Here is a 17,513-nt window from a genome sequence, read left to right on the forward strand (position 1 = left end):
TATCAACAAGTCAGAAAATATCAAAAGCAAGGATGTAGAGAAAAGGGACCCTCCTGCATTGCTGATGGGAACGTAAATGGGTCCAGCCACTGTGGAAAACAGTGTGGAGGTTCCTCAGAAAACTAAAAATAGGTCTACCTTATGACCCAGCTGTCCCACTACCGGGTATGTACCCAAAGGAAATGAAATCAATACATCACAAAGACACCTGCACCGTGCTCACTGCAGCTCTATGCACAACAGCCAGGAGACGGAATCAACCTGAATGTCCATAACAGATGAACGCATAGAAAACACTGTGGTAAATGTACACAGTGGAATACTACTCAGCTATACAAAGAAATGACATCTTATCATTTGCAGCAACATGGAACTGGAAACCATCATGTTAAGTGAAGTCAGGCACAGAAAGACAAATACTGCGTGATCATACGCAAAATCTAAAAAAAAGAAGTGGTTCTCACACAAGTAGAGGGTAGAATCATGGTTACCAGAGGCGGGGGCGGTGGGGAGAAGTGATGGACTAGTGGGTGCAAAACTGTGCTGCCTACCCCTAAGTGAATCACTATGCAGTGCACGCATGTGTTGAAGCAACATACTGTACCTCACAAATACGTACAAGTAAATGTTAAAATATTTTGAATTAATTTAAAAAAAATTCTAACTTCACTAAAAAGAATGCCTGTGCACTAGTGTGTGCATAAGTGTGTCTTGCCTGGTGAGGTCACACACTAACAGTAAACTTTTCTTCCCATGTCTCCAGGCCAGGGCTGAAGGAGCAGCTTGACGTCCTGGACCCCCGTCCTGGCCCCCCGTCCTGGCCCCTGTGGATGCAGTGATGGGGCTGAGGGACACTGAACCTCAGCCGCATCTGTCCTGTCCCCCCAGCCCCTTGTGCACAGGGATGTGAGCTGCAGGAGTATGGAGGAAGGTGGCTGTGACACCTGGGGCCATGACGGGAACTGGAACTTGGCCCAAAACCGTGCCCAGGGCACTGAGGAGAAGCCGGGACTTCCCGCCACCTGACCCAGCAACACCAGCCCTGGCGTTTCAGCAGTTCCACTGAGGTCACGTTTTCCATGTCATAAAATTTACCTGTTTTACAGCAAATAATTTAAGGCCAGGAAGTCTATTCTGTAAACAAAGCCCAAGGACATATTGGGTTAATTAAAACAGGCTTTTCTCCTGGTACTGGTTAGTGCCCGTGCCATATTTTCTTCCCCACAAAAAGTGAAGATTCCATTTGCGTAAGCACATGTGCCTGTCTGTGCTCACCAGGTGCCTGGGAGCTCCTTATGGTGGCCCTTGAGTGTGGGACACACAGCACAGATGGGCCCCCGCCACAAGGCCAACCTGCCCTGACCTCCAGTGCCTCTGCTCTGCCTGGAAGACACGACATCCCGGATGTCAGACCAGGCACAGCTGTGTCCCTGTTATGGTTCAACACACACTCTGCTATCCCAGCCGCCCGGCACAGAGGGGCGACACGATGGCTGGACCACGCAGGTTCTCCCTGTTTGCAGGGGCCAGTGGCCAAGCAGAGGGCGGGGAGGGGGGGAGACCCTGTGTGTGAGTGTGCGTGCATGTGTGTGCCCATGTGCATGACAGTGTGTGCGAGTGTGCATGTGCACATATGTGTGTCAGAGTGTGTGCATGCGTGTGAAGACCCAAGAGAAACACTGAATCTACACCATAAAGTGTCACTTTAATTCCGAGAATTCTTCAGATGAATAAAATTACTCACGATGTCTACCATGTTTATATGCATATATAAGACTAGATTTATGGTTGTGACTCTCAAGTGCCTCCAGCAGTGACTTAAAAACCATGCTGTCACCGACTGGTCCTGACAGTGGAAAGGCCCCAAGACCCCGTGCACTGCTCCCTCCAGGAGAAGAGTTCGTTTCTCCTGTGCCTGGTTTTTCCACATGCAGCATTTTTCTGCCTTTCTGAGAAGGCAGAAAATAAAAAATACAATGAGGACCATAACGAGTGTATCTGTTTAGACATTTCAGAGGCACAAGTGCCCAGAGATGGTGCCACACAAGTCTCCACGAGCTTCACTATAAATAACTATCTTTATAAATAACGTTACTCCTGGGGCTCAGATTCAGCTCCCTTAGTATAATCATCACGTTTTACAATGGATCTGAAACTATTCGAGGCCTTCAATAATCAATTGCTTAATTTACTCAAAATCCTCTGTATTTTATTTCATTCCACAGGGAAGCAAGTCCAAAAACGTGGACGAAATGCAGACGAAAAAGTCAAGCGTCCTCAATGAAAGTGACTCGCGAGCTCAATCACTCCTTTCTCACCCGGACGCCTTTGCTGCCCTTCCTGGGGCGTGGGGTGGGGAACGAGGCCCCCGAGGTGCAGGAGGACAGAGGCAGGAGAGGTGGGGACGCCCGTGGTCCCCGCTCTGACAGCGCATGCTCCAGGAGGCTGTGGGAGAGCCGGGCTGCCACAGCCCGACCCGTGTCACCACTGGCTGGCCTCAGGTTCCCCAGGACCCAGACGTAGCTTATCACACAAGAGTGGCCACAGGGTTTCTGTAGCAGGAAGCCACACTTCAACTTTCAAAGGGGGACAGGGCAGGGTCCACGGCTCTGTCGCAGGCTTAGCGGCTGGAGTTTTCACTCTGGTGAGCCACATTTAGAGCGCTCCCTGCCTGGTGCCCATGAGCGTGGCCGTTCCCAGCGATGCCACGACGCCTGGGCGTTCACAGCCAGACCTACTTTCTTCCCAGGGGTCCTGGCTAGGTCATGTCACACCTGCCAGGACGCAGCGGCTGGGCCCCAGCCTTCACATCGCGGGCACGGGGTGGGGAGGGGTGAGCCTCACGGAACCCGAGGGGGTGGGAACAAGCCCGGGTCCCTGGACGCCTGGACTCCCGCTACTGGCTGCTGTGGTGACCTCGGGCCTCCTGCCTGCTGACACACGTGCGTGGCGGGCCAGCGCAGGAGCACAGAGCAGTAGCTCCTGAGGGCATCAGCGCGCGGGAGGCGGGCTGGGCAGCGCTGCAGTCTGTGTGCCCATGGCCACATCTGACCCAGAAGAGGCCTCCACCTGCAGGCCCACCTGCAGCCGCACACCTGTAGCTTTTCTGAGTGTGCTACTTTTCTAGCGCCTTCCTTGTCGACTTTAGAGGAAGATCCTTTCAACCTGGAACCCAGAGGCCAAGCCCGAAGGCCCCTCACCTGCGCTCGCTGGGTGGTGAGAACAGAATCAGGTGGACTCCCCTCCTCGCGGGTAGACAATGCCACACAAAATCACGGGGACTTCACCACAGGCACCAGGTTACACTGCATGTCTGCGTCTGCGCATGAAGCATGACAGAGATCCCCGAACAGGTCGATTCCGAGGGTGCGGTGAGGCAGAGAAGAGAGAAGGAAAAGAAAAGGAAGGACAGGCTCGGGCTGGGGAGACGCGGCAGGACAGCTCCGCAGCAGCGTCCTCAGCTGCCTGCAGAATTTCCACGACTCCCGCAGAAAGGCACACAGCGCCCCATGCCCTGGGACCCCAGGGGCAGCTGGAACCGCCCCATGCCCCATGCCTGGCACCTGTGTGGCACCTGAACGCTCCAGACTGCACACACCCAGTCTGTGCCCCAGGCGCTCACATCTCACCACGCTCTTCGCGAGTGAACCACGAAGCCACCGGGCCCCAGGACGAACACCCAGACTTCTCTAGAGAGCCCGCAGCAGGCCGTGGGGACCCCCACAAACACTCTGCAAGAGCACTTCACAGGGTACAGAAGCACCCACAGAAGAGAAGAATCACATCGCTTTTGGTTGAAGAAAGTTCCACACGGAATCACTACATTTAGACTTTAACACTTGCTGAGAAGCCCCGACTTGATGCTGAGGGAAAAACAATGCAGAAATGGGGCGCATACGCATCTCAGCACCCTCACGAACGTCTGGGGACAATAAGCCAATGTGGGAAATGCACCTGGGATGATTCAGAGCCTGGAGCACCTGAAATCCACTGCCCGCCACAGTAGGAGAGACCGTACCCTTCCAGAAGCATCATGCTGCAAAGCCGCGTTGTCTGCACCAAGCCACAGCAGAACCTAGCGCTGCGCAGGTGGAGCAGCTCAGAGTGTCTGCCTGCCCACTCACCATACCCTTGCCTGCCCAGTGACATGGGACGCAGCCACCTGTCCACACTGTGTCCCTGTGGAAACCTCCAGAATGACACCCCCAGGACAAGAAGCCTGGGCGAGAGGACTTTCTGGCCTCGCCCAGAACCAAGGCCCCTCTAGAGCACCCCACCCACAGATCTTGTGGGCTCCTGCTGGTGCCTGGACCTCCCAGCACAGCCAGCCGTGGTGACGCCCGGTCCAGATGCACAGGGGCAAGGGGTCAAGGCACCCTAGAAAGGCAAAGCCAGCTCCCGAGACTGCCCTCCCCTGCCTCCTGGCACCTGTCCCCTCCCAGAGGCAGCTTGCGGCCACCCCATGCTTCCGAACCTCCAGATGAAAACTCCCTCCTCAGGGCACAGCCTCTTGGAGGCCACGTGGGGTGAGAGTTGATCAGTTTCATCATGCACTGTACCAAGGGCAGGGCTGGCAGCCACTCCTTGGGTGTCTATGAGGTGGATGGAGAACCTTCCAGAAGCCATGCCTGGCCGTTGGTGTCTGACCACAAGTGGCCCAAAGGACAGGCACGACATGGAAGGCAGCGGCCCTGAGACCTCAGAGAGGCTCCTCCCTGCACTGGCACTCACAATTCCACCCCAGATGCTCCACCGTCCACACCATGATGGGGGCATCAGCTTGCCATCCGGACAGCCCCTCCCTGGCCTCGTGAGAGCCACTGACAGAGGGCCACTGCGCAGTCGGTCAAGAGGCAATTGTGCGCCCCGCCTCGGCAGGGCCCTGCTGGCCATCTGTGCTGCCATGGAGCAAAGCGCTTCTGTCCACAGACAAGAGCCCAGTGTTCTCCCGGGGGAGGAGAGCTGAGCTGGTGACAAGTCCAGCCCAGCCCACGGACGGCAAGCCTGACCCAGACTGGGCACACGCCCGTGGTGCTCAGGCTCCCCCGCCCCCACATCTGGCCCGGGCAAGGCCTCGACAGGGCCCAGGCAGGCTTAGTTATGCAACCGATGCAGAAAGCAAGCAGCCCTCCCGTCCAGCCGCTCCAGAGAAAGAGGACAGACTTTTAAAATGTGGCTTCATGCCAGCAGATCACATCTCTCTTGTGTGACAACAGCCGCTATGTGTAGACCAGGGGCTCTAGGACTCGGTCAGACACAGCAAAGCAAAAGGATGAAAAGTGGGAGGATTTGGATAAAGGGTTGGCGGCTGCAGGGTCCGGGCCCTCCCTGCCCAGAGACCCTGGACACATTGCTGCCTCTGGGTTCTCAGAGTAGACAGGGACAGGAACCATGCCACGGGCACTGGACACCTGCAGGCGGGGCCTGAGGGGACCCCAGTGTCCACGGGGAGGGGGGGCCCTAGCACAGGCAGTGAGGGAGGACCAGAGCCCACAGCCAAGAGCCAGTGGGGACGGGGTTCTCCCTATTCTGTCATTTTCTTTAAAGATGGCCACTTCTCACGTTGTCTCCAGTTAAACTCTCTACGCACGCCCCCCAGCCCCAGTCCCATGTGCGCCAAAGGCGGGTTATTTGAAGGCTGGGGCAGAGCATGTTCCAGCGAGTGTGTCTAAGCACATCTCTCTACTTCTGGAAACAGCCTGGGGGGGTGAGCTGCAGATACAGCGTCACTAAGGACCGTTGGAGCAGGTCCTGTGCCTGAGCCCACTTGCCAGTTTTAATCTCCCCAGCTGGGAACAAGAAACCAGCGCTTCTGAATGAGGAGATTTGGAGGCTGGTGGTGTAGGGCCTTTGGGCCATATTTATGCTGTGAACAGTTTCTTCCTCCGCGCTGCGCCTCGGCATCACCACCCCCAGGTGCATGTGCTGGGCGCGGGGACCCTCAGACCGCATTCTGCCAGCTTACTGGGCGGTGAAGCTCCGCGATGCCAGGGGCCTGCCTGAGACCACATGCCTTCACCATGTGTCAGCAGAACTCAGCACAGCTCCACCTGCTTTCTCAAATATTATTATTGTGGTAAACGATGACTGGACGGGCCAACTTCATTCCACTTGACTATCATTATGCTGACATGATGAAAAGCACCCCATGAAGATCCTCCCAGGGCGAGGGGGCATCTCCGTGCCATGCCAGAGAGAACTCTTTGGCTTTGCTTTAGTGAGGAAAGCGCATGGTGAATCCTCATTCATCATCAAAGCTGACCTCGCATGTCAGGGAGTAGCAGAGACACCCAGCGCTGCACTGGTGTGAGTTCTGTGTCGGTGGGACAAAAAGCAGCTCCCGGGCAGTGACAAGACACGCTCTGCCTGGCTGCCTGTGTGGAGGGGAGACGCACCTATAAAAGTGTGGAAACGCCTTGGCTTTGGTGTACTCAGTAGGCCAGGGAAGGAAACAATCATTTGCCCTGAAATCTTGCTGACAGAGGAGAGGGCAGCTGTCTAGTTGCCGAGGCAGACCCATGAAAAATTAATTCGTGCCTCGTGCAGGTCAGCCAGGGTTTGGCAGCGGAAAGGATCACGGTGCCTGGTGTGGGGTCAGACCTGCGTTTTGATGTCGCCTGCCTGGCATCCGGGGGGGTGCCGCCTCCCTGCTGTCCCCTGGGCCGGACAGAGCTGCTCCTATACAGAGACGCTCCGACAAACGGCTTCCGATTGGGCCTGAGCTGTTTTGATCAAATAATAATTCTTCCACTAATAACTGTTTGGCTGGCTTTGTGAAAACTCTGGCTTTTTAGTTTAATGGCCCTGTCTGGTGGAGCACTCCAGAGGAGACCCCTCCTCAGGACAGATCATGACAGGAAAAGGGGATGAGTGGCCACAGGTAAGGCGAGAGGCCATCATCTGTCTACCGAATCCACATGCCCCTTGGGAACCTGCGTCTCACAACGTCTAACACCGTCTAAATGAAAAGTAACTGGAACAGCCTCACATGAATGCCAGTTTTAACAATCTGAGGAAAAATGAGTTTTCCCCCAGCATAGTCTATTCCTTCAGCTGTGAGATTTCTTGTATGATAGAAAAAATATTCATTACAGATCTATGTGGGCAAAGTTCACCTAAGAGCCAAGCAACCGAGGGAGAGTTCCAGCAGAACCACCAGGCACCAGCAGGTCCCCACCACCTTGACCCTGATGCCCACTCCTGCCAGGACCCTCTGTCAGCGCTCTCCTGACCCTCAGGCCCACCCGCCCCTCACACCCACCCCGGCTCTGTGCTAAGTCGGTTCCTCCGTGGGCCAGACAGGGATTATGCTGGTCACGTCCTAAGTGACAAGATCACAAACTGCAAACCTAAAACGCTATTTAGGAACTGACCAGGGCTTTTCTCTCAGTGTTTCACATTGCACTGACCTATTAATTATTCACACAAACCCAGCCTCCTGCATGAGGGGCTAGATGCTATCGGGAAAGTTATTTTGGTAACTTGGTAAACAGAGCTGAATTCTTTGACCCCAGGTCAGAGGTCAGACCACATCCATCTGCCCTGCAGGACTAGGGCCGCATGGATGCAGGGGGCCGTTCCTTTTGGATGGGCTATTTGGGTCATTTGTGCTGAGAAACAGGTGAGTTTTAAGGTTTGGTAAATCCACAATCTCTTTATTGCTGGTCTCGACATGACAATGGAAGCAAAGCCCAGCTGCATGCTCTGCTCCGAGACAGATCTCAGGCCCTGCCTCCCACGTACACAGCCTGTGGCGTCAGGGGCTTGTGGAAGACCCTGTCCTCGCTCGAAAACTCCACCCTGTCAGTGATGAAATGCAGCTGTCACGACAGCAGTGGCAGGGTCCAGACAGACCCTGCACAGGCCACGTCTACCCAGAGGGTTTCTGGGGCACATGCTAAACCCACCTCTAGTTCATACTCAACCCCCAGCCCTTCCCTGCTGCCTGGCGAGCTGTCTCACTTGTACATGCTAAACTGTTGCTCTGTTCCTTCCGATATGAGTATTCTTAAAACTATGGTGGACGTAAAGGTGTGGTCTTGCAACGCAGCCACAAGGAGCTTGTGGACGACCATGGAGGTCATTCTCCAGCGTGAGAAAGACCACGTTTCTATGGGAAAGGGTAGAAGTGACCATCGGCCCTCGAGGAAGGGGGTTTGCAATGGCTCCATGAGGGTGGGACATTGCCCACCAGAGAGGTCCTTAGACTGGTGGGAAGGGCCCCCACAAGCGACAGCGGAATGGCGCTGGCTAAGCCCCTCATGAATCTCGCATCCCCCAACAAACATGAAGGCTGGGCCAGATGGATGCTGACGTCCTTTCCTGATCTTGCAACTCCATGGCCTGGCGTTCTGCCTGGAGAGGAGGTAGATGGCTTTCTGCCTGGTGCAGAAGGGAAGGTGGCTGAGGAGTGGTCTTCCTGCACCTGCCGACAGCATCAGAGGCAGAACCCCCTCTCATTTTCCTCTAGGGTACCACGAGGGTCCTTCCATTCTGCAGAAGGTCGTTGGCTTTGATTTTATGGACAAACTTTTTGATCTATAGAGGAAAATATGACTAGCTGGATATACTAAAGAGAACAGCGTTTTAAAAACAAGCAAAAACTCCAACACGCGCGCACACAATAGCAGTTCTGAATGGTTGAGGCTACAGCTCTGACCAGCTGCCCGCCGTCCCTTCCTGGGAGCCACTGTCTTCCCAACACATCAGTTAACGTGCGGCCTCGTCCCTGTGCAGGCCAGGGCCACGGTGACATGCAATCATTTCTGCAAAGTGAGAGGAGCTGCTGGTGCTAGAGGATGTGCTGAAGTAACTCACATCTCGGAGGAAAACTCTGTGGTTAGTGAGCTTTCACAGCAAACGAGAGTTTTCTATTTTCATTTGTTTTATAATTATGTGCAAATTCTATTTTTATCCATTTGTGGTCCACCAACTGAGGAAGAAAACAAATCTCCAAAAACCCCTCTTTTTAACTGCTCACCCCACACTCTCATAGACATGAATTCACCTGCCACAGATATGTCGAAAAGCTCTTTAAATTACTAATTCCTCACATGTGAGAAATGCTGATCCGTCCTGACATTTTCTGTTCAGGGGATCATTTTCTTTTTCTTGTCAATTGTGGGGAGGGGGGTGTCCATTCTGTTTAAACACATCACCGGCTGCTCCCGCTCTGCAAGCCTCCATTGTGCCACTGAATTTGAGATAATTTTTGAAGAAACACTTTAAAGATATTTTAAATTACTGTTTCAAGTTTCACAATTCCTCCAAAACGTCTTTATTCTCTCTACATTGTCTAAGCCACCCTATACCCAAGACGCTTAACCACAGAAATCGAAACCAGTTCCCAGAGGCGAGGGGAAGGGGCCAGGCGTGCAGAGACGCGTCCAGCGCGGGGACAGCAGGAGACGCTGACGGCCACTAGCAGCCGTGGAAACAAATCTGTTAAACTTCAGGGCTCTCCACACTCACGGCCCCTGCTTTACCCTCCAAATAACAGGGACTCTTAGGACCACCTGTAACCACACGCTGCGAAGAGACAAACATGCGCCCAGAGCCCGCACGTCCCCCGTGGAACCCAGCGCTGGCGCGTTGCACCAGCTCTGCTGTCCCATCCTCCTCCTGCTGCAGCCTCGTTTACTCTCCTTCTGAATATCTTCTCATCCAGCAATAATCCACTTTCATTTGGTGGAAGCCGGAGAAAGAAGGGGAGGTAAATAAATACCTGTCGTTATTTAGCGCAATTCAATGCTGGCATTACCTGACCTTTTCCACCTGGGTGGGAAGGCGGGAACTTAAAATGTCAAGCTGGCCGCTGACTGCTGCTGTGTCTCCTGCACTAACATGTGCCCAGCAGTTGGCAGAGTGGGGACTAATCGGCATCAAGCGCACAGGCCACAATACCACCCTAGCATCACCCGCGCGGGCCGCTGAAGAGCTCCACTTTAGCACCTCGCCTGCCGACCGCATCCCTGATTGCTGCACTAGCTAGTGCAGCTTGTCCTGCGGCCTCCTTCCTGCCCAACTTTTTAATTTATCTAAATGGAATAAAATAGAAATACGGGTGTCCTGCCAAGCACCTCACCATGCCCTAAATGACAGGGTTGGGGCACCCAGTTTTATGGTGTCGGGGTTACTGGGGAAAGCATGCTCTGTTAATGCTGTGTGGCCTGGAGCCCTGGGGGGGGGGAGCAGCTTGTCTCTGTGGGCATCAGGACACTGACATCCTGGGGGCACAAGGGTCTAAAGGTCACGAGGTGACAGGTGCGACACCCACGTGCACATCCCAAGGTGGAGAAGGGGACAGGCTGGGCTGGCAGATGCTGGCTGCTTCCCACAGTCACCAATGTACCTCCCTGGCCACAGTGAATGGATGTTCTGAGTTCACAGCCAAGGAAACAGGTTTCCTCCCAAAGTATTAGTGCGGAAGGTTAAGGATCCCAGAACCACCACTGGGAGAGCCTGGTCCACGCTCCCGGGCAGGGACACGGCTTCATGTGCCATGTCCACCTCCCCTCGGGGAGCTCCCTGATCCTATTGCCAGCTGCCCCATGGCCCACCCTGGGGTCTTGACACCTCTCAGCAGGGAGCCCCACACCCAGAATGTGGGATTCAGCAGGTAGAGCTGACCAGAGAATCTGCATTTCTAACTAATTCCCAGGTGAGGCTGATGCTTGTGGTGAGGGGACCACCCAGGAGAACCACCGTCCTAGAGGTTCAGCGGCTTTAGAGAAGAAAGGAGTCTCAAAGATGAGCTGTTCAGAACATCCAGATCCCAGGGAGCACATGTGTACATGGGATCGCAGATGACCTACAAGATACAGAAATATGAGCTATGCAGTGTTCGCATTCTAGTGTGTACATATTGAGGGGAAAACTATGATTTGACTAGACGTATATGTAAGACCGGCTGGGAGATGATAATTTTTTAAAACGGGAAGAAAGGCGCTATGAGCTGTTGCTGCAGAGTCGCCCTCTGGATGGAAAGACACCAACACATGGGCCGAGTTGGCCGTCACAGCAGACCCCAGTACCTGCACAATGGGGTGTCCTCCAGCTGATGCCTTCACGGCCCCCCGACTGCCCTCAGTCTCGTAGTGAGCTCTGTGGTGGGACTTGGGCTGCACTTCAATCCGGAGTTCATACGGGCCAGAGTGGGAGGGCAGCTGCCAGTCGAGGGCAGGGAGAGACGGGCTGAAAAGGAACAGAGGACAGCAGTGAGACTCGCAGGACATGCCACGCAGACTGCGAGGACCCGCGCAGTGTTACTTCTTGGCCTCCCCATCTCCATCCACGAGGAAATGTTCTGATGTGGTGATTTAGATGCTTGGTTGCTTTATGCCGGTGCGTGGCCACCGCGTGTCACCTCGTGATGAGTAAGAGGGAAGCATTTTCCAACCACGAGCTGAAAATACCTTCCTTCCCTCCTGACAGGCTTCTGCAAAGTATCTAACCTCCCGGATGAGATAGGTTCCAGACCAATCAAAAATCCTTTTAAAATCAAAGAGGCAGGAGCTCTGGCCTCTAAGACCAGTAAGCCTGGCTTGAACCCCCTCCACTAACCAGCCGTGTGGCCCTTGTTGGACATGTAGTGTCACCATCTGCGATGCAGTGGCCCCTTCATAAAACGGCAGGTTTGCTAGACGTGGTTTGCAGCGACTCCCACCCTACCCAGGACAAACATTAGAGCCTGACCACCACAGGCAACGAGAGCCAACGGGCCAGCTGCACCAGGGATGGTGGCTTCCTGAGCATGGCTATCGTCCCCGCACCGAGGGAGGAAGGGCAGCGTCACCAAGAGTGGCACGTCCTGTCCTCAGCGTCCACTTCACGGACGAGGGGTTGCAGCTTTACAAGGGGAAGCCACTCCCACCAAAGCCTGGTCTGTGGGACCCATGACACTCCCTACATGGGCACCGTAGTTTCTTGTCCTTTAAAAGGGTAAAGGTTTAACATGGAAAACTAAAGCAGATCCTGCACATGCCCACGTGGGCTTACAACACCTGCTTCATCGAGAGTCAGTTCACATGGGGATTCGGGGCTCCCCTCCATGAGGGGCTGGGAATGGCTCATTTCAGCTTTTCAGGTGGGGCCCGGGGAGCCCCCTGTACCCCTCAGCTTGAACACATGGTGCCCAAGGGTTCTCCAATTTGGGGAGGTGGCAGAACTCAGGCGGGGGGAGCCTCAAGGTGCCCTCGGGGCAGGCTGGGGCTTCTCCACAGCTGGAGTCCATTCCTGGAGGCTCCGAGGCTCCATCGGAATGGTGGCTGCCACCTGTCCCCCTGCCTCCTCCCTCAGTGTCACTCCACATCTCCAACCCTCTTCGTGACAGCTACGCAGACAGACCGAGGAGGCAGCAGCCCCTGGCTGCACAGGTCGCAGCTGTCAGAGACCCCACATGAATGGAGCTGCCCCGGCGCCACCTCCATCCACCTGGTGTCGCCACCAGAGCAGAGCAGAGCAGGCCGTCCCCACCCACACGAGCACATCCCCAGCACAAGAAGGGGATGCATTTGTGCAAGGGGTCTTCAAAAGTTCTCGGAAAGATTCACGTTGTCTTTTAATTCCATCTCTCCACAAACTTTTGGAAGTACCCTGTGTCTCTAAAGATGTCAAACATTTAAAATATTCCTGGAGAGGACTACACATATCATGACATTTGGAGTGGGATAGTAATTTGAAAGCTTAGAAATGGAACTCTCTGAAGAAGCCCCTGGCGAGCTTGTCATCTGACTTAACGTTCTGTAGGTCCCTGGCCATCTCCACTGAAGAGGTGCTGCTGGGTGAACCCAAGAGTGGCCTCCGCAGGCATCTTCCCTTCTCCCGGGAAGCCCACGGGCCCACAGGTGGGAACAGCACCCACAGCCCCTGCTCCAAGCGAGGGGCAGACGGGGGCTACCAGCCTCCCGACCGGGTCGCACTGGCCTCAGCCCAGTGCTGCCTTCCTTGGCACAAGGACCAGGGTGTGTGAACGCCATACCATAGAGTCTGACCTCAGAACGAAGCCAAGAGCTCATCAGGCCCCACCCTGTGCCCGGCAAGTCAGAGATGCCTCACTGCGCCAGGAGCCCAGCCCTGTCCACTCTGCAGCTGCAGCCAGAAACGCAACATACTAATGGAACCCACTGCTGAACAGGGTGCCGCTGGCCTGCGGGAACCTGAGGCACAGATGCTGGCACGGCAGGGGAACAGGTCCACCCGGAAGCAGCAGGATGCCCTTCTGCAGGGGGAGGGGACTTCATGGAGCAGAAGTGTCCCCGCAGCCGGTCCTGGACGGGGGTTTCCAGCTCTCCAGGGAGTCCCCTTCAGAGCCCAGCAGAAGGAAGAGCCTCACGGCGCAGGGCTTGGTGCTCCTGGAGACAGGCCGCTCCTGCCTGCAGCATGGAACAGCGTGCGCTTCTGGGGAAGGGGAGAGGGGCAGGGATCGAGGATCAGGAGGGGCAGAGCAGGGCAATTACAGATTCCCCTTCAGTGATCACAGGCCCTGGGCCGGGAGAGGCCACAACTGCACAGGTTCGTGCTGCACACTGGCAGACCCCGAGCATACGGGGGCACCTGCTGCCCAAGAAGGGGGCCCCTCGTCTGGAACCTCCAGTGCACCACGTGAACTTTGTGTGATATTGTGCACTGTCGACTAAGTAAAAAGACTGCCTGCTGCTGCAAATAGAAGAGAAACAAGTGGAAAACAAAACTCACGATGAAAAGAACGTGCTCACCTGAGTCCCAGGAAATGAGAAAAAGAGAGAGAGAGGGAGAGAGAGAGAGAGGGAGAGACAGAGAGCGAGGGAGAGACAGGGAGAGAGACAGAGACAGAGAAAGAGAGACAGAGAGCAAGAGAGAGAGAGACAGAGACAGAGAACGAGAGAGGGAGAGACAGAGATAGAGAAAGAGAAAGAGAGAGAGGGAGAGACAGAGAACGAGAGAGGGAGAGACAGAGCAAGACAGAAAGAGAGAGAGACAGAGACAGAGAGGGAGAGACAGAAAGTTTGATGCCTCATAGTTCAGTTAAAGGCAGTTGTATTTCCTAAAGCTAGGGCAGTCTAAACCACTTTGCACTTGACTATTACGTAAGAATAAATTTGTAGAAATAGTTTGCTCTTGAATCATTTACAGATTTGGCAACATGGTTTGTGCACAGCTTAAAGTAAGAATGGTTTACAAAATAAATCTTGTCACATACACCATTAAGATTATTAGTTTTGGTTGGGAATTTTCAGCATGCGTTTGGCAGCTCCACAGAATATTTGTGTCATTGTTTCAGAGAAAGACCCAGCCCTGGAGAGGCGTGTGAGGGTTGGGGCTGCCAGGGCTGCTGTGATCAGGGTTATTCCTGGCCCCCCCGCCCTCCACTCCACCTGCTTCCTTGGTGGTGGTGACAGACGCCGCAGTGGCCCACAGCCAGGCTCCTCCGCCCTCAGAAGAATCCCTTGGCCACCTGGGCTCTGCCCACTGAAGGCCTGAGCCCAGGGGAGGTGACAATCTTGTGCTCATCTTCAACTTATGCGATTTTTTAAAAGTCACTCAACACAACCAAGAAAACAGGTGGTTAAACTGGTATCTCAGGTCCACTTGATTTGCACAAACAGAAGCCACTTGAAGTCATCTGCACCCCTCACACTAAAATCACTTACCGTGCACCATCAGCCAGAGAAAATGTCTCAACATTGGATGTGTGTACGTAAGTATTTTTGCATAAAAATGGATATATCTTAACCACATTAAATATATAATTTGGTATCCAGACTTTTCTTTTTTAAAAGACCATATTTCGAGCATTTTAGCTTATTGCTCAAAAATGGCTTAATCACAGCCCCACACTTTATCATATAAATAATTATTCCTCTATTGTGGGACTTTGGGGCTGTTTCCATCCTTGTCTGTTATAAATACCAGTGATATGAGCACCCACAGAATTAAATGCTGGATGGTGTCTCAATCATTTACGTAACGCAGATGCGCAGGTCAGAGGGCGTGAGCTCGTCAGGGCACCTGAGGCGCTGCCCCCAGAAGCTACCGGGAGGCACCATGAGGACCTCCCGCCACCTGCTCATGGGCACTGCGGCGTGAGCCTCGACGGTCTCCAACCTCTGCCAGTACCACACGCCAAAAGACAGCTTCCCACGCTGCCTCTGTGGCTTCATGCAACACTTAAACATGCAAGCACAAAACTGGAAACAGCACATTTGAAAACTAAACATAAATAAAATAAATATTTCTAAACCAGTAGTAAAACTTCTGAAACCGTCTAGGCCTCTGTGTCCCCTTCATTTCTTTCCTGTATCTTACTAAGGACACTGTAGAAACCAGGCCCCTTCCATGCTCCCACTGGCCCCAAGGCCTGGCCCTCATCCCAAGAGAGGTGCTGGCCGTCCCAGGCTGAGGACATGTGGGGTGAGTTCACTGTCCCTAAACATCATCCAGAGCGGCAGACACTGCTCACCATTCTCTGGGCCTGTTCAGTGCAGTCATTTCTAAGGTAAAATCTAATGATTTCATAAGCCATGGGATGGAGTCCTGTAAGCTTCATGTGAAGGGACACATGTCATAAAACACAATAAGGTCATAATACACATGGGAAGACGAGAAAGTGAACAATCTTGGCTGCACCACTGGATAAAGATGTTCTGATCTGAAAAATCTAGATCACTTTCCTTCCAAAGCAATGGCTGCACAGAGAGCCCGTGATGTGCCCAGCCCTGTGCCAAGCCCCTGACAGCATCCCTGCTGCAGGCATGGGGACCACACGGCCTCCAAGACCTCTGTGGCTGCTGCTTTACAGGCACCTATGCCAAACACACACCTGGTGGTTTCGAGCAGATGCCATACTTTCCCTGAATTCTTGCACGGTTTCCTTTCCTGTGACATGGGGACGATAACAGAATGCCCCCCCAGAGCTGTGTGGAGGGCTAACTAAGGCACCAGGACAAGAGCTGGGACGCAGTCTGTCCCCTGCACAGCCTCTTTCTCCAGAACCAGCACACAGCCCGAGCCGATGTCCATCTCCTGCTGCTGACGCTGGACTGCGGCTAAGCAGCGGTGGTCACTTGGGGGAGTGAGGTGACGGGCACACAGATCTTTCTGCAACTGTCTGTGAACCCACAATTACCGCAAAATAAAGTTTTCAAAGTGCTCGTCATAGCAACTGATACACAGACTCAACCCTGGTACCCTCGTCACCCAGGGGAGGCCTGCGAGCTGTCTCCACACACACCGCATCTTCCCGCACCTCGACGACGTGGCCGCAGCGCCTGCTGTATGTGCGACAGCCATTTCACCACCATGTCGCCCGGCGGGGAGTGCAGGAGACTCCAGGTGGGCAGCAGGGGCGAGGGCCTGTGGCCAGGCAGGTCACAGAACACGTGGCCTCAGGCTCCAGTGCCTGCCATCCTCCCCGTGGGCAGGGGCCACCTCCTATGATGACAGGGAGCGAATCAAGTGTGTGGGCGCCGTGTGGAAAGGTGCCTCCAGTGCTCCCCGTTTGAGTCACACTGTGCTGGGGCCATGGCTGCCATCTCCCACGAGGAAGCCTCCCATTTTCCACCGACTCTTTGGGTTTCCCTCGCACAGCACATATTCCCCAACATCGAGGCCACCCCCACACTGTGGTACCTCGAGGTTCCCCTTCCTCTTTGCTGCCAGGTCCGTCTCTCCAGCTCAGTGGCTCCCAAGCAAAGCAGAGGTGGCCACAGTGACCACGGGGAAGCGTTCCCTTCCCATCTGTCACAGCTGCCTGGTGACAACTCCACCTGGGCCTGGCCATCCACGCCTCGCACTGCCACACATGCTGCCTGGCCAGGGCCCCGCGGTCACATGGCCCTTCCTCCAGGCGGCCGCCCACCTGCAGACCCGCCTGCTCGCGTGCCTGTCCCTCTGCACATCCTCCAGCACAGGGGCCCGACAAGCAGAAGCCCCTCGACCACAGGAAGAGACACCGAGACGCCAGACTCCAAACCAAGGGTACCTGACGACCGTTAACTACTGACTCTGGTCTTCAGAGACCACAGAATGCCTTCCAGCACCCAGGTCTTGTGTAACCCCTCTGTGCGGGCATTGAGGGTCGGTGGCTTGCTGAGGTCCAGGACCACCAGCAGACCAGGACCTCCCGCTGCAGCCTCTCGATTCAGAACTGAAACCACTTCAAAACCTGCTGCATCAGTGACCGCCCCCACCCCCACCCGACCACCGCTCCGCTCACACTAGGCAGGACCTGCGCAGGACCCGAGCAAGCCCCGATGCAGCACCAGCGTGAGGAGAAACAGGGAACTCAGGGACGGAAGAGCACAAAAGGACACCACCATGGAGGCCACTACGGAGATGGAAAAGCATCCCTGGGGAGGGTGCAGGGCCACCAAGGAGACGCGCTGTCCCTGGCTCCAGCACTGCTGGGAAAACTGTGCACCAGGGAAACCCAAACGCTGCCCTGATGATGCAGGGATGACTTACAATGAGACGATGGTGTTGTAATTAGTTTCTATTCTTTTATTCCGTTATATATCGACAGATTAAAGTTGTGT

The 17,513-nt window shown here is 54.6% G+C and overlaps 1 protein-coding gene across 1 annotated transcript in view; it reads right to left on the reverse strand.

Moving 5' to 3' along the window:
• Positions 1 to 17,513, reverse strand: part of NFATC1 (nuclear factor of activated T-cells, cytoplasmic, calcineurin-dependent 1) — a 128,571-nt gene that overhangs the window by 89,484 nt on the left and 21,574 nt on the right. The window contains exon 3 of the mRNA XM_008565914.1: positions 11,034 to 11,193. Coding sequence (XP_008564136.1) covers positions 11,034 to 11,193 — 160 coding nt within the window. The remainder of the gene's footprint in view (positions 1 to 11,033; positions 11,194 to 17,513) is intronic.

Source organism: Galeopterus variegatus, unplaced genomic scaffold (assembly GCF_000696425.1).
Source record: "Galeopterus variegatus unplaced genomic scaffold, G_variegatus-3.0.2 Scaffold213, whole genome shotgun sequence".
Lineage (NCBI taxonomy): Eukaryota > Metazoa > Chordata > Mammalia > Dermoptera > Cynocephalidae > Galeopterus > Galeopterus variegatus.